At 47.8% G+C, this 13,523-nt stretch overlaps 1 protein-coding gene and 1 long non-coding RNA gene across 3 annotated transcripts in view; both read left to right on the top strand.

Annotated features, from left to right (window-relative positions):
* Positions 1-7,794, top strand: part of SLC45A4 (solute carrier family 45 member 4) — a 62,078-nt gene extending 54,284 nt beyond the window's left edge. For both annotated transcript variants that reach the window (XM_053974624.1, XM_053974630.1), the window contains exons 6-8: positions 9-108; positions 1,105-1,316; positions 2,178-7,794. In XM_053974624.1, the coding sequence (XP_053830599.1) occupies positions 9-108; positions 1,105-1,316; positions 2,178-2,540 (675 nt within the window). In that variant the 3' untranslated portion in view covers positions 2,541-7,794. The remainder of the gene's footprint in view (positions 1-8; positions 109-1,104; positions 1,317-2,177) is intronic.
* Positions 7,795-12,721: 4,927 nt separating this feature from the next.
* LOC128816127 (uncharacterized) lies at positions 12,722-13,523 on the top strand. Its single transcript, XR_008439799.1, has 2 exons — positions 12,722-12,880; positions 13,117-13,523. It is a non-coding gene; the product is annotated as an uncharacterized LOC128816127 (long non-coding RNA).

The raw sequence follows: 13,523 nt of genomic DNA, 5'->3' as shown, positions 1-13,523 counted from the left end.
TGTTGCAGGCCCCTTCGAACTCAACTGAGCTGCATGCCTACAATGCTGGGGTTCAGATGGGATGCTGGGGGCTGGTGATTTATGCTGCTACTGCTGCTGTTTGTTCAGGTAAGAGACTGTGCAGTCACACAGTGGAATGCACCTCATGCGTGTATTTCTAAGGTAAAACTGAATCATGGAATATTCTGAGATGAAAGGGATCCACAAAGATCATCCAACTCCTTGCCCTCCTGAAATAGTGTTGCTTCAGTTGGCATCCACCTCCTTGTTTGAAGTAAAGGATATTTTGGAAAAGCATTTCTTGTGGTCATAAGGGGAAGGACTTCTTTAAGAATCAATATTAAAAAGGTCCTTCACATGTAGAGGTGGAAATATGAACAGATGGTAAGTGGCATAAAGCACAAAATGAAATCAAAGGATATTGAGTGGCATTTAACAAGCCTTCAGGAAACTAAAATCATGCTTGGTAGAAGATTTAAGCATATGCAAGAGGGTTCCTGCAAAGACTGTTTTTAAATCAAAATTATAAATATGTATTTCTGAAAGTCATTCTGCAGATAATTTGCGCTTGCAGTAGACTCTGAAATGGAGAGTTTTTGCCAAAGGTAAATTCTGCCTGTTGCAGCACATAACAGGCATGTCTGCTCAGCTCAGTACTGTGGGGACGGGGTCTTTCTGAAGCAGGAACACATCCTGTTCCCAGTGAGATCTGGGCTGTGCTGGTCAGACAGCCCAAATATGAGCATCCACCTCCTAAACAGGGTATAGAGCTGCCATGGCCACATCAATCCCCTAAAATTTTAGTGAGTAAACTGATATTTAAGGGGAAATGGTTTCAAACTGAAAAAAGTGGGTTTAGATTGGTTACTGGGGAAAAAATTCTTCCCTGTGAGGGTGGTGAGGCTCTGGCACAGGTTGCCAAGATAAGCTGTGGTTGCCCCATCCCTGAAAGTGTTCAGGGCCAGGTTGGATGGGGCTTGGGGCAACCTGGGATAGTAGAAGGTGTCCATACCCATGGCAGGGGTGGTTGCAACTGGATAGTCTTTAAGGCCCCTTCCAACTCAAACCATTCTATGATTCCTTTTTTATCCTTTTTCTCTGCAGCCTTGTTGCAGAAATACTTGGACAACTACGACCTTAGCATAAAAGTGATCTACATCCTGGGCACGCTGGGTTTTTCCCTTGGCACTGCAGTGATGGCCATGTTCCCAAACGTGTACGTCACCATGATAATGATCAGCACGATGGGAATAGTCTCCATGAGCATCTCCTACTGCCCCTACGCGCTTTTGGGACAATACCATGAGATAAAACAGGTGTGTGAAATATTTGGAGTATATATGTGAATCAAGGCAGAACATCCATGTTTCTCTTAAGATCACGGTGGCAAAATAGATTGGTTAAATCCCATTATTGAAGATACCTGCTTGGTTGGGATGTGTGCCAAAGCTTGAATGGATAGTAAATAGCAGGAGCTGGTGCTGAAATCAGATAGTCTTGGCATTGAATTGGCTCAGAGGGGGTCATGATTGCTTTTTCCTATGCTTTTCCTATAAAACAATCTGGGTGTGTATGGCAGATGAAGAGAAATTAAATTATTATTGGAGTGAATATGTACTATATATCTAGTTGTTATTCCTGTCTTGATGTGATATGGTAGTGTTACTCAGGTTTTTCACAGTCTTCAATTCTGAAGTGAGTCTGGAAATGCAGCTGTAATTTTGGGGATGCAAAAAGCAAAACAATTCTGCTGGAAACAAGGATGATTTTACTTCCCAACAGTGTCATTCCACTGTTCCATTTGGATTACAAATTACAGGAGGAACTTTTGTTACAAGTTTCTGAATTGCGATTGGGACAGATTCCTTTTTATGATCATAGAACTAATGTTTTATGTGACACCAAATATTTCATGTAAAGTTATTCTTACAAAACCTAATCTTGGAGATGATGTGGACTAGAAATGACCCTGTCAATACCTGCCTCGTACTGCAGGGTCCTGAGGAGGCTGTTGATGAGCAGATAAGGAGGCTCTTGCTCTGGAGTTGTGTCATGGTGCTGCACAAAGATGATGTGAAGTTGACCATGGGGCTGAGAAATTTGAGGAAAGTTCTGGTGTTTAAGTATTGCTTTCATCCATAGTTTTATCTCCTACCACATTTCTTGTCTTTTTGCAGTACATCCACCACAGCCCTGGGAACTCGAAGCGAGGGTTTGGCATCGACTGCGCCATCCTGTCGTGTCAGGTTTACATCTCCCAGATCCTGGTGGCCTCCGCACTCGGCGGCGTGGTGGACATGGTTGGCACGGTCAGGGTCATCCCCATGGTGGCTTCAGTGGGATCCTTCCTGGGTTTTTTGACAGCGACTTTCTTGGTGATTTACCCTGAAGTCAATGAAGAGCCAAAGGAAGAGCCGAAGGGACTGGGTCCTCCAGAGACAGCCGAGGGCAGCGGCGTGGGCGCGGAGAAGCCAACGGTGCTGAAGCTGACGCGCAAAGGAGCCGCGGCGGCGGAGCCAGAGGGCGAGTCAGCCGTGTGAGGCCGCCGACGCTTGTTCACTCACATTCCAAGGAGTGAAGGTGCAGGATCAAGAACTTTTGTTGTGGTTTTTTTTTCCAGGAAAGCAAATTAGGACCTTCACTACTTCTAGCTAAAATTTGCAGAAGAAAAGGCAGTTTCGTGCAAAAATGTAAATGAAATTCTGTAGTCCTTCCTCTAGGTTTGAGCAGGTCGCTCTGATGCTAATTGCTTTCTCTTCAACTTAGAAACGTCATTTCTGAACACTTTTTTATTAAGAATACATTTAGATTTCAAATAAGTTTTATTAATCTGCATGAGACTCACAGTGTATACAATTAGCAGTTAGAAAAATTAAGTTTTCAGCTGTTTTTAAACTAACAGAAAATGGAAGCTATCTCGACCTATAGTCTCTTGCCATTTTTTTGTCTAAACATTTCAGATTTCACTATGCTTAGACATCAATCGATTTTTTTCATGAGCACGATATTACTGGTCTGACAGCTACGTTAATTTTAGACTTCATGTTTTTGTTAGTGCAATTACTGCAGACTCCTTTTACTTGCAATTATTTTCAAGGAAAGAAAAGCAATTACTGCAGTTTCTAAGAAACTGCCGTGAATTCTTTTAGTCATACTATTCACAACCACTCCCAAATCTGCTGCTTGTAGGGAGAGGGTGACACTGGGTGCTGGATGTCAGCTGTAGTGGAAGGAGCAGCAGCTGGGAGAGGTGACCAGCACTCACAGGTTTCTTTATCACAAGTGCTGCATTTTTTGAATGTCGTTGGAATACGCTGTGACAATTTTTAGCTGAGAGTTTCACATGCTGGTGAATTCGGGGGTTTTCTCAGCATTTAAACCTGATCATCTCTGGATGAAGCTGCCGTGGAGAAAGGGCATCTCTGGGGTCAGCTCTGTGGGAGGGGGTGTGTGGATTCTCTTCCGTAGGGAAAGGAAGTCATTGATTAATTGCACTTTTTACAATCCTTTAACCTCCTGGCTGGGAATGCAGCAGCCGAGGTAAAGGCACGGGGTCAGTACAACAAGGAGAACCCAAGGCCTACCTCCGTCACTTTATGGCATAGTCTGGGTGTATAAAAATCTGTGTCAGAAACAGTTTTTAGGCCTTAAAATTCAAATGTTGCTGTTGCAGTCCCTGTGTTGGAGGAATTGTAGGCCAGAGCTTTTCTGAGCTGCCATACCAATGTTGTCAGCACATCCTCCATGTCCCCTTCTGTGATTCAGGACACAGCTGCAGTGCAAAGATACTTTCCTGGAAAGAGGTTGAAAGAGTTATGCTAACTTGATTTAAAATAGGTTTGGATCATTATCCAGCAGCCATTTAAAGCAACTTTCGAAACTTGTGTTTCACAAACTTCCGATTGTCATTTGTAAGACATGTTTGTGATGCTGTTGACTGATTTTGGCTTGGGCCCCCTGGGCTGCCATCAATCCGTGTGCTGGACAGGCAAACACAGCACGGTGTGAGATTCCTGCTGCCTCAAACTCCTCCTCCAAGACTTGCAAATGCCTGTGTCAATCATGCTGCAAACCAGGCATTCAGACAAAGAAGCTATATTTCAATATGAAAAGCAGTTTTTAATGAATTACTTGAATTGTCAATGTTTCTGAGAAGTGGATGTTTGGATGTATTTGTAGGTGGCATCCGTGCGTTTCTCTGAAGGCTTCCAGTCAATGCCTATGACCTCTGCTATCAAGGGTGATAATGTTTTTAAAAAAGGCTGGTGACATCACAGAGCACTGAAGTACATGTAATCACACAGGACTTAGGGGTTGTATTTCTTTTTCCAAGTGTCTTGAGGAAGTCTTTTTTTTTTTCTATGGTGAATATTCTTTCATGTAAAACATGTACTGTGAACTGTGTTCAGCCAGGGAAGCAATACTACTGAAGAGTGTGAGACCTTACTGAAGAAAGCAGTTGTGAGAAATTCTGCCGTGAATTTTATCATCTCAGTTACATTTAATATATTCTGGTGATGTTCATGTGTGAGAGACAAGTGTTGTGTTTCACCCTAGAACTGGCATTTGTGTAAGTTACACATTTGAAAGTTACACATTTGAAAGTGGCTTTAATATTTTAGTTTTGAAGCTCCTTTTAAGATTCTGCTTTTGGTTAAATAACCTCTGTCAAGTAATCCTTATTTTAATCTCTACTACTGGAAAGGTTCTTCAACAGTTTAAAAACCTACATCTTCTGATTGGTGTCAGCCTTACCTTTTTTCCAAGGGTTCCACGGACCAGCATGGGTCAAATCTCCATTACTCCACATTGCACTTTCTAAGCCAAGATCTCTTTCACTGCACTGTCACACTGACCAAGTAGCTGCTCCCTCTGACTTCAGATCCCACAGAGGGAACATGAAACCATTTTGGGAGTGAACTCACCCATGTTTATGGAGCCTTCTCAGCCAGAGAAGGGCAAGGAGGGAGGAAGGACCTTTCATTTTGAACCCAGAGGCTTCAAGCAAAGGCAGGGCAGGGCCAGTTTTGTCACAGACAGTGTTTGGCATGGCTTCATTTCTAAGAACTGGATGTTAAAATCTGTGTTTGGAGTTGTTCATGGGACTCATAATGCAGGAATACGCACACTGCCACAGCAGGAAGCTGATTTCACTCCCTGGTAAAGGCAAAGGAAATAATTATTCATTGTAAATGTGCTGAAGTTTTTGTAGTGTTGCCGGAAGAATTAACGTGGGGAGCCCCAGCCAAAGCGTCTCCTCCTGTCCTTGGGCCAGCCTGGGAATCCCCCACACTGGCTTCACCTGCTGAGGTCTCCCAAGGGCTTTTCCTTGGATGTGAAAGTTATCTTTCTAGCCCCAGCACTGCTCAGTGTAGAGTGGGCAATGATTTATTTCTTCATTTGTCCCTTACCTTATCTTTTCATACAGAAATGATTTTTTTTTGCCACAATTAAAGTAGTATAATTTTGTGTGTTTGTTGCAGAGCTTGTGGAAAGAGAAGTTTTAAGTGGCTTTTTTTGTTACTCCTGGTGACAACTAATATATTTTTTTTTTGTTTGTATTCCTGACTAGTTGAAGTCATTCCATTTGACCATCAGTTTAGTAGGACTAAGGTTTAGTGGTTCAGTTCTGTGTTGTTCAGTACTATAAACAATTTTAACACTGGTTCTGCTACAGTGATGTGTGACACAAGGCACTGCTGGTGCTCAGATCCTTGAGATGTTTCATGTGAGAGCAGAGAAGCTTTAACTTTCACCCCTCAGAAAGGCGCAGTGTGGGTTTGGCCCTGTTGGGTTATTCCACGAGTCCAGTGAGATCTGTGCTGTTTGTGGACTGCAATTTCAGACTCCAGAAGCAATAATTTCTTAGTTTCTCTTGGTTTCTCTTCCTGCTAGTCTGATGACTTTCATAGAGATTTATTGCCTAAATAGCCTTTTAATAACACAAATATGGTGTTTTGCTGGCGCTGGCTGTGAGTAGTTATGGAAATACAGAGGTTGTTCATCATCAGGAGGGAGGAGGCCAGTAAATCCAGCGGAGGTTTGTGCTCTTGAAACACCCAATGTCCTTTTCCCCTTTCATTTGGAGCCTTTTTCTAGGCTCTGAAATATTACCAGCACATCAATGCTAATGGTGGCACTCAGACCCCAGGATGGAACAGGCTGCATGAGGTTTTCCTCATAGGCAATGACTGAGTCTTTCTTATCCCTTTCCCACCTGATCTGAACCCCCCAGCACTTGGAATGACAGCAGCAACCATGGTGCTTTTTGCCAGGTACCTCATTAAAACCTTGCTTCCATTGTTAAGAACATGTCCTCTACCCTTGGTCTGGGGTGAGCTTGGCTTCCTCCAGTGTCCACCACGAAAAGCAGGATTTTCCTGGCTGCCAGATCTCACAGCCATGCAGGTTGAGGTCACATCTTTGAGTAAAGGTAGAGAAAGTCACACTTTGTTGCTGGGAGAGCTGGGACATCTGGGCAGGAGGGAAGCGCAGGAGGCAGTTGCTGAGATTTAGGGGTTTTTAGGGATGTGTGTGTCTGTACCTCTGTGGTTTTGTACATTTCCAGACACACTGCTCGGGCCAAAATACCTTTGGTGGTTCTGTGTTGCTGTCACTGTACTCCACTATGTTTTCAACTGAGTTCTTCCAGTTCTTCCCTTATCCTAGTCCAATGCAAGACAAGCTCAGCTATAAATATGTATCCTATTTAAATGAACAAATGAACTCCTGCATGATACTCCAAGCACATGTAGCAGCTTCGGCATCTGAAGTGTCTGTTGTGAAAGAGAAGTTGGTTTTCTTTGCAGCTGTTTTGTCCTCGTTTCCTTTGAATAGGCCAAATAAATGTAATGGACACCAAATATTGCACAGAAATGTTATTGATGACTGTGTGGAATACCAAATTCTATTTTTCTTTGCAGAAACTTTATGGTTCCAGAGAGTCCTTTAGCTGTTTTCCTTCCTTAAAAGACAAAGCTGAACGTTTGTAAAGCACGTCACAATATGGTCATTTGGAAAAAAGTGGAGCTACCCAAAGTTTTCTCTTTGTCATGTTGCATCCAAAGGAGCTGCAGCAGCTCAAACACCAACTGGGGTTTGAATTTGAGGCTCAGCAGTTCAGAAACTGCCTTAGAAAACAAAAGCCTCAATTCCTTTTACTGGCATGGCACTCACACACAGTGATCTGCTCATTAAGGAGTTCCAGGTTTTCCTGTTGTTTAAATTAAAATCACCTCCTGGAAAACCAATTTGGTTTGTTTCCTCAACCCAAGCAGCTTCACCTGAATTTCCACCTCAGCTTTCCTCGCCCCTGGGAGTACAAGGGGTGCCCAGGAGGGACAAATACATCCCCTTTTGCATCCCCCAGATGCAAAAGAGAGCATCTGCTGTAATTAAAGGGCTTTTGATGCCCTTGCAACCTGATCAAATTTTAAGGAAAATGCAGAGCATGGTTCAATTTGACCTGTTCTGGCATATTTATTTTTAAATTTGGAAGTTTGGGGTGAAGCTCTGGGAGCATTTAGTCAAACTCAGTGTCACCTTATTTACTGTGAACCTACTCAGTCCTTAGCGACAGCCAAATTGTAATAAATTACCCCAAAATCCAGACTTTTCTCTCAACAAATTGGCAGTTCCCAATGTGAATTTGTTTTGCCTGATGTAACATGAACACTAAGCCCTTTAAGTAGCCAAATGACCAGCTTATTTTAAATGCCTCGTATTACTAGAAAGCTGCATATAGGCATCTCATAGCAGGGAAAAAATTAAAAAAAAAAAAAAAAAAGAAAAAAAGTGAATATTTAGTTCCTTTGTGAACTGGCCATATGACAACTACTTTTTTATCAACTTATTAAGTTGGGGCACTATAATAGCTCTTGCTGAGTTTAGCAATGTTTATAAGCATGTGTTAAACACATAATGTTGTTTTATGAGGAAAAAGGGATAAAGAAAAGTGATGTCACAGATGAATGTTTGAGTGCGTAGACGGCATAATGTATGTATGATTTTTATTTCTACACTGTTGAGCTTATTTTCTGTTTAAAGGTTAAAAAAATTGTTGCATGAGAACTGTTTTATTGTGTTCTGCACTTTCTGTTCTTTTTGTATAATCTTGATTTTTTTCATTTATGCATAGAAAAGAAAAAAAAAAATCAGTTTAGAAATATTCTACTCCACGAGACATTGTGTTCCAATCTGTTGTTCCGAAGTTCAATCTTAATAAACATTTCAGTAAGAGTTGGTGGCTCGTGTCCCTGTGGTGTTTGTAGGGAAGGTGAGCAGAGGGACACCTGGTCCTTGAGCTGTGCAAAGCACATAACACTCACCTGCACCCCAGAGCTTTGTGAGTATTTCCGAAAATGCTACTGCCAAACATTGCCTGACAAGAATGCAGGTGTTGCAATTCAGAGATGGTTCTAAACTCACCTGACACTTGCAGGGTTCAGGTGTAACCCAGGAGATAGCACAGGTGGAGCAAAATGGGGATACCTGGGGCAGGTGTGTGTCCCCAGCTCCAGGCTCTGCTCTGACAAAGCGTGGTGGCTGTCACACAGAATCTGTCACCACTCATGCCATCACTAGGGTTGAAGAGCTGAGGGTCTCCCCAATCCCCTCTGAGTCTATGATTTAATAGCCACAAGCAGCTCCCAAAGAAATCAGTTCACATCCAAACTCATCAACCTCTCAGACCATTGCGAACAAGAGGGTAAAGCTGGATGGAGCCAGATCACAAACACCAGCTGATGGGTAAACTTACAGTGAAGAGCTCATTTGTCCCATTTGATTTCTAGATTCCTTGACAGCTTTCATCTGTGATTCTTCCTAAAGGAAATTCCTCAGAACAGCTATCAGCAGTTCTGAGAAGTCAATGCCTGCCTGGGGTTTGGTTCATTTTTCATGGAATCATCACAGAATTGATTACACTGGAAAATACCTCAAGACTTGAGTCCAGCCTGTGACCAATCACCACCTTTGTTAAGTAGACCAGAGGATTGAGTGTCACATCCAGTCTTTCCTTAAACACCTCAAGGGACTCCACCACCTCCCTGGGCAGCTCCTCTCAGTGCTTGGCAACTCTTTCCATGGAGAAATTCTTCCTAATACTCAATCTAAACTTGCCCTGGTGCTAAATTGAAGCTATTTCAGCTTGTCCTCTTCACAGGATGGACTTGATGATCTCCAAGGTCTTTTCCAACCTAGCTGATTCTGTGATTCTATGCCTGTGAGTTAAGAGGAGGCCGACGTCCACAAGGCTACAACCTCCTCTCAGGGAGTTGTAGAGAGGGACAAAGTCTCACCTGAGCCTCCTCTCCTCCACACTGAGACCCCACAGATGCCTCAGCTACTCCTCCCCGGGCTTGTGCTCCAGAGATTTCCCAGTGCCATTGCCTGTCCCCAGCCATGGTTCAGCAGTTCAATGACCATCTTGCCGTAAAGGGACAAAAACTAGAAACACCACTCAAGGAGTGGCCTCTCCAATGCCCTGCACAGAGGGACAGCGACCCCCCTGATCCTGCTGGACACAGCAGTGCTGTCAGAGAAGGCCACGATACCACCCTCCCCTTTGCCCACTTTGGCACACACTGCCTCATGTTTGGCCACTGTCAACCAGCACCCCAGGGCCTTTCCTGCTGGGCAGATTTCCAGCCACTCTGCCCCCAGGCTGGGCCACAGCAGGGGCTTCTTGGGACACAAGGGCAGGACCAAGACCTGGCTCTTCTTGAACCTCACCCTGCTGGCCTCACACCACCCAGCCAGCCTTGCTACATCTGCCTCCAGAGCTGTCCTAATCTCCAGAAAATCAACATTCCCACCCACCTTGTTCTCATCACAGATTTATTACTCAGGGTACCCTCCATGCCTTGGTCCACATCCACAGGACAGACACCAAACAGGACTGGGCCCAGGGGACACAGCTAGTGACCAGACACCCACTGGATGCGGCACCACTCCCCACCACTCTTTGGACGCGGCCATCCTGACAGTTCTTAACCCAGCAAAGAGTGCCCCTGCCCAAGCCCTGGGCTGACGGCTTTTCCAGGACTGTGCTGTGGGAGATGGAGTCAAAGGCTTTGCTCAAATCCAGGGAGATTCCGTGCCCTGCTTTGCCCTCAGGCCTGAGGCAGACCATCCACAGCCCAAGGGACATCAAGTTGCTCAGGCAGGACCTGCCTTTCCTACAACCACACTCGCTGGGCCTGATCCCTCAGCTGTCCTCTCTGGGCCCTGTGATCCCCCTCACGATGATCTGCTCCAGAGCTTTGCTGGGCCCCGAGGTCAGGCTGACAGGCCTGCAGTTCCCCGCATCCTCCCTGAGGCCCTTCTTGGGCATGGCTGTCACACTGCCACCTCCACTCATCTGGGACCTCCCCAACTGGCCAGGAATGAAGAAAATAAAGGATCGATGAGAGGCTTAGCCAGCTCTTCCATGGGCTCCCTCAGCACCCCTGAGGGACTCAGGGCCAGGCCCACAGACTTGGCAGTGTCTAAGTGGCTGCACAGGTCACTAAAGACTTCCCCCAGGGTTGCAGGGGGTCTGGTCTGCTCCCTGTCCCTGTGTGCCAGCTCAGGGGACTGCTGGTCCTCAGGATAACCCATCTGACTGTTGAAGGCCCAGGCAAAGAATGCATTCCGTAACTCAGCCATTTGCTTCATGCTTGTGACCATATTCCCCTCATCCTCACATCAGTTAAAGAGGGGTATTTTCCTTGGTGCTCCCGTGTTCCTAATCTTTTTTTAACAAAGACCTTTTATTTTCTTTAAAAGCAGTGGCCATTCTGATGATATTTCTGCCTTCTTTAAGGCTGGCACTTATGGTGGGCTAGGTGGGAATCGCACTTTGGCAAGGTACAGGGCTTCTTTGGGGATGTTTAGGGCCGGATCACAAAAGGTGGGACAAGAGAGCTGCAGGTCAATGAGAGAAGAACAAGTGTACTCAAATCGAGGGGCAAGGGCCTGAAGAAGGCCATTGTGACCAGGGCCACCGGCATGGAAACCGCCAGGCCTCTGGGGCCATGGGCGGCCATGCCCAGCAGGCCTTTGTGACCCGCGGGGACCTCGTGCCCAGAGACCATTGTGAAGTGGGTCCATGTTGTGACGTTTTGGGCCACCTCACCCTGCAGTGGCCACTCCCAGGAGAGCAGCTCTCTGAGGAGGCAGCAGCTTCTCTGGAGGCAGCAGCTCCCCTGAGTGTTTCTGGCAAGGAACACTGAAGATGTGGAAGCAGCAGGAGGCGAATGCCCACGGGCGGCCCCGTCAGGGGCAGCCACTGCTGTACAAACGGCATGGGCCAGCAGCAGGGCAGGGCCATGGCCTGCCACCCGTGCAAGCCGCACATGGTGCGCTGCTCTGCGCTGCGACCCAGACATCTTGGAAGCACCTGGAGCGCTCTGAGGAGCTCAAAAAGGTGCAGTTAGGGCATGAGGACACTACTTGCAGTGACCTCTTTAAAGATCTGGGCCCATATCTGCGGGAGAACAGGTCCACCTTGAGAACTCCCAAGTGGTTAAGTGCCCGCCAGGAGACGCAGGGAATTGGTTGGCCAGCCAAGCAAACTGCGAGGTGTAAGCGGCCGTGCCCGGGGGATGAGGCGGCTTTGGTGCGTCGTTTGCGTAAAAAGAGGGAGGAGCTGGAGCAGCTGGAAGACAAAATGTATGAAGAGATGTTTAGAGCCGTCTTCTCCTCCCTGGACAACAAAGAAAACCCCATGAGCTCCAGGAGCAACCTCACGGATCCACTAAGCCCCGTCCTGGAGCCTGCTGCAGGCCATTTGGAGAGGCACAGTGCAGCCTGCATGACCAAAGATGCCACAGGAGAGACACCACAGCACTCGGAGCCTGTGTCCCTTGACCAGTTGTTGGCCGAGCTGAGCCCTGTCTCTCATGACTCGCTGTCCTGCGACACTCTTGTAAAGGAGCTCCTGGAAAACTGGGAGCAAGAGGAGCTCCCTGACACAGAAGCAGCAGGACAGAAGGACAGAGAGCCAGAGAGTGCCTTGTTTCTCCCACGGCAAGAGAAAGAAGGAGGTGTCCTCAGGGACGCCTCAAGTCTCACACTGGAACTTGTTGCAGGCTCCCAGGGCCTGCACAGCATTTTGGGCTTGACCAAGGCCTCAGCAGGAGAGACAGACACGGAGACGGCACCTCCTGACCGGCTGGCACAACTGCGCTCTGCGTCTGGTGATGAACCGTCCTGCGATGCTTCTCTAAACAAGCTCCTGGAAAAGTGGGAGGAAGGAAAGCTCCTTGGCAGAGCAGCGGCAGGAGAGAGGGACAGCGAGGCAGAGAGCCCGTTGTCTCTCACACCAGAAGAAGAAGAAGAAGACGAAGAGGCAGCACCTTCTTCTCAGGAGAGCGATCCCTGCGGCAAGGGGCACAGCGAGCTTCTCCCCAGGGCGCTGCCCGAAGAGGCAAAGGTGTTTGCGGTTTGCGCCGCGCCTGCCGATGCCGCGGACGAGGCCGACGCGGCAGGCACGGAGGCTGGCCGTGCCCAGGCCGCCCCTGCCCAGGAAAAGCCCTGCGGGGATGAGGCGCCGGCAGGAGCTTGCCCGGCGCCTGCCCAGCCCCTGGCCCGCAGCGTTCCTGCCGGCCCCGCTGGCAGCGCAGCCGTCCCGCAGCCCCCGGCCCCACGGCGATGGCGCTCCATGGCCAAGAGGGCCCGCCGGGCTCTGCGCCGCCTTTTCTCCTCCAGCTGCCTCAGGGGGCAGCTGGAGGAGTGAGCCCGGGACCAGCACCAGGGCGTTCAGCAAAGATGCCGGCTCATCCTGAGGATGCCCAGCTCCCAGGGGCAGCGGCAGGTCCCCGAGGCAACGACACCAGGGAGGTGAAAAGACTGGGTGCACCGATGGGTGAATGATGCTCAAGGCAAACACTTGCCAAAGGTAGGTGCTGCTGCCTGCCCCTGCCCTTCATCCCAAGCCACCAGCAAGGCAGCCTGGTCGGGAAAGGATGACAGCACTGCCTTGTAGAGTCACACAGGAGCTGACTTAAGTCCCGGGCTGCATTTTCAGGGTGCATCCCCAACCTGCCCCACGTTGCATTCAGAGCTGAGAAATGCTCCTTGCGCCTCAGCATTGCATGTAAATGAAGGCAAACCTATTCTCTCTTCACATGGCAGATAGGAAAATGCCTCCCTGGATACCAACAACAACACAGCCTGGAGAAAGGTGTTAACACTGGATGAGCGACCCGGGGTCCTCACGTCGAGAGGAACAACCGGGACCCCAGTGCAGAGAAGCATAGAGTGAGGGAAGACCAATGGGACGCTGCTGGAGCCAAGCTTCTTGGCCTGTTGTCTGTTCAATCTCTTCCTCACCTCACCCCAGCCTTGCTCTTCCCCATGCCTCAGCCCCCTCAACTTTTTTCCAGCCCACCACATCCCACCCCAGATCTTGCCATGCCCAGCCCCTCTATTTGCACCCCAACCACCCTGCAGTTCCCCCTCTTTCCTTCTCACCCTCCTCTTTCCTATCCCTTTCTGTACCCCACATTGGCAGTGAAATAAATCTCTGTTGTTGATTTGGA

The sequence above is a fragment of the Vidua macroura genome, chromosome 1 (genome assembly GCF_024509145.1).
Source record: "Vidua macroura isolate BioBank_ID:100142 chromosome 1, ASM2450914v1, whole genome shotgun sequence".
NCBI lineage: Eukaryota > Metazoa > Chordata > Aves > Passeriformes > Viduidae > Vidua > Vidua macroura.
Note: the sequence above shows the minus strand (reverse complement) of the source record. Positions and strands in the feature narration are given on the sequence as shown.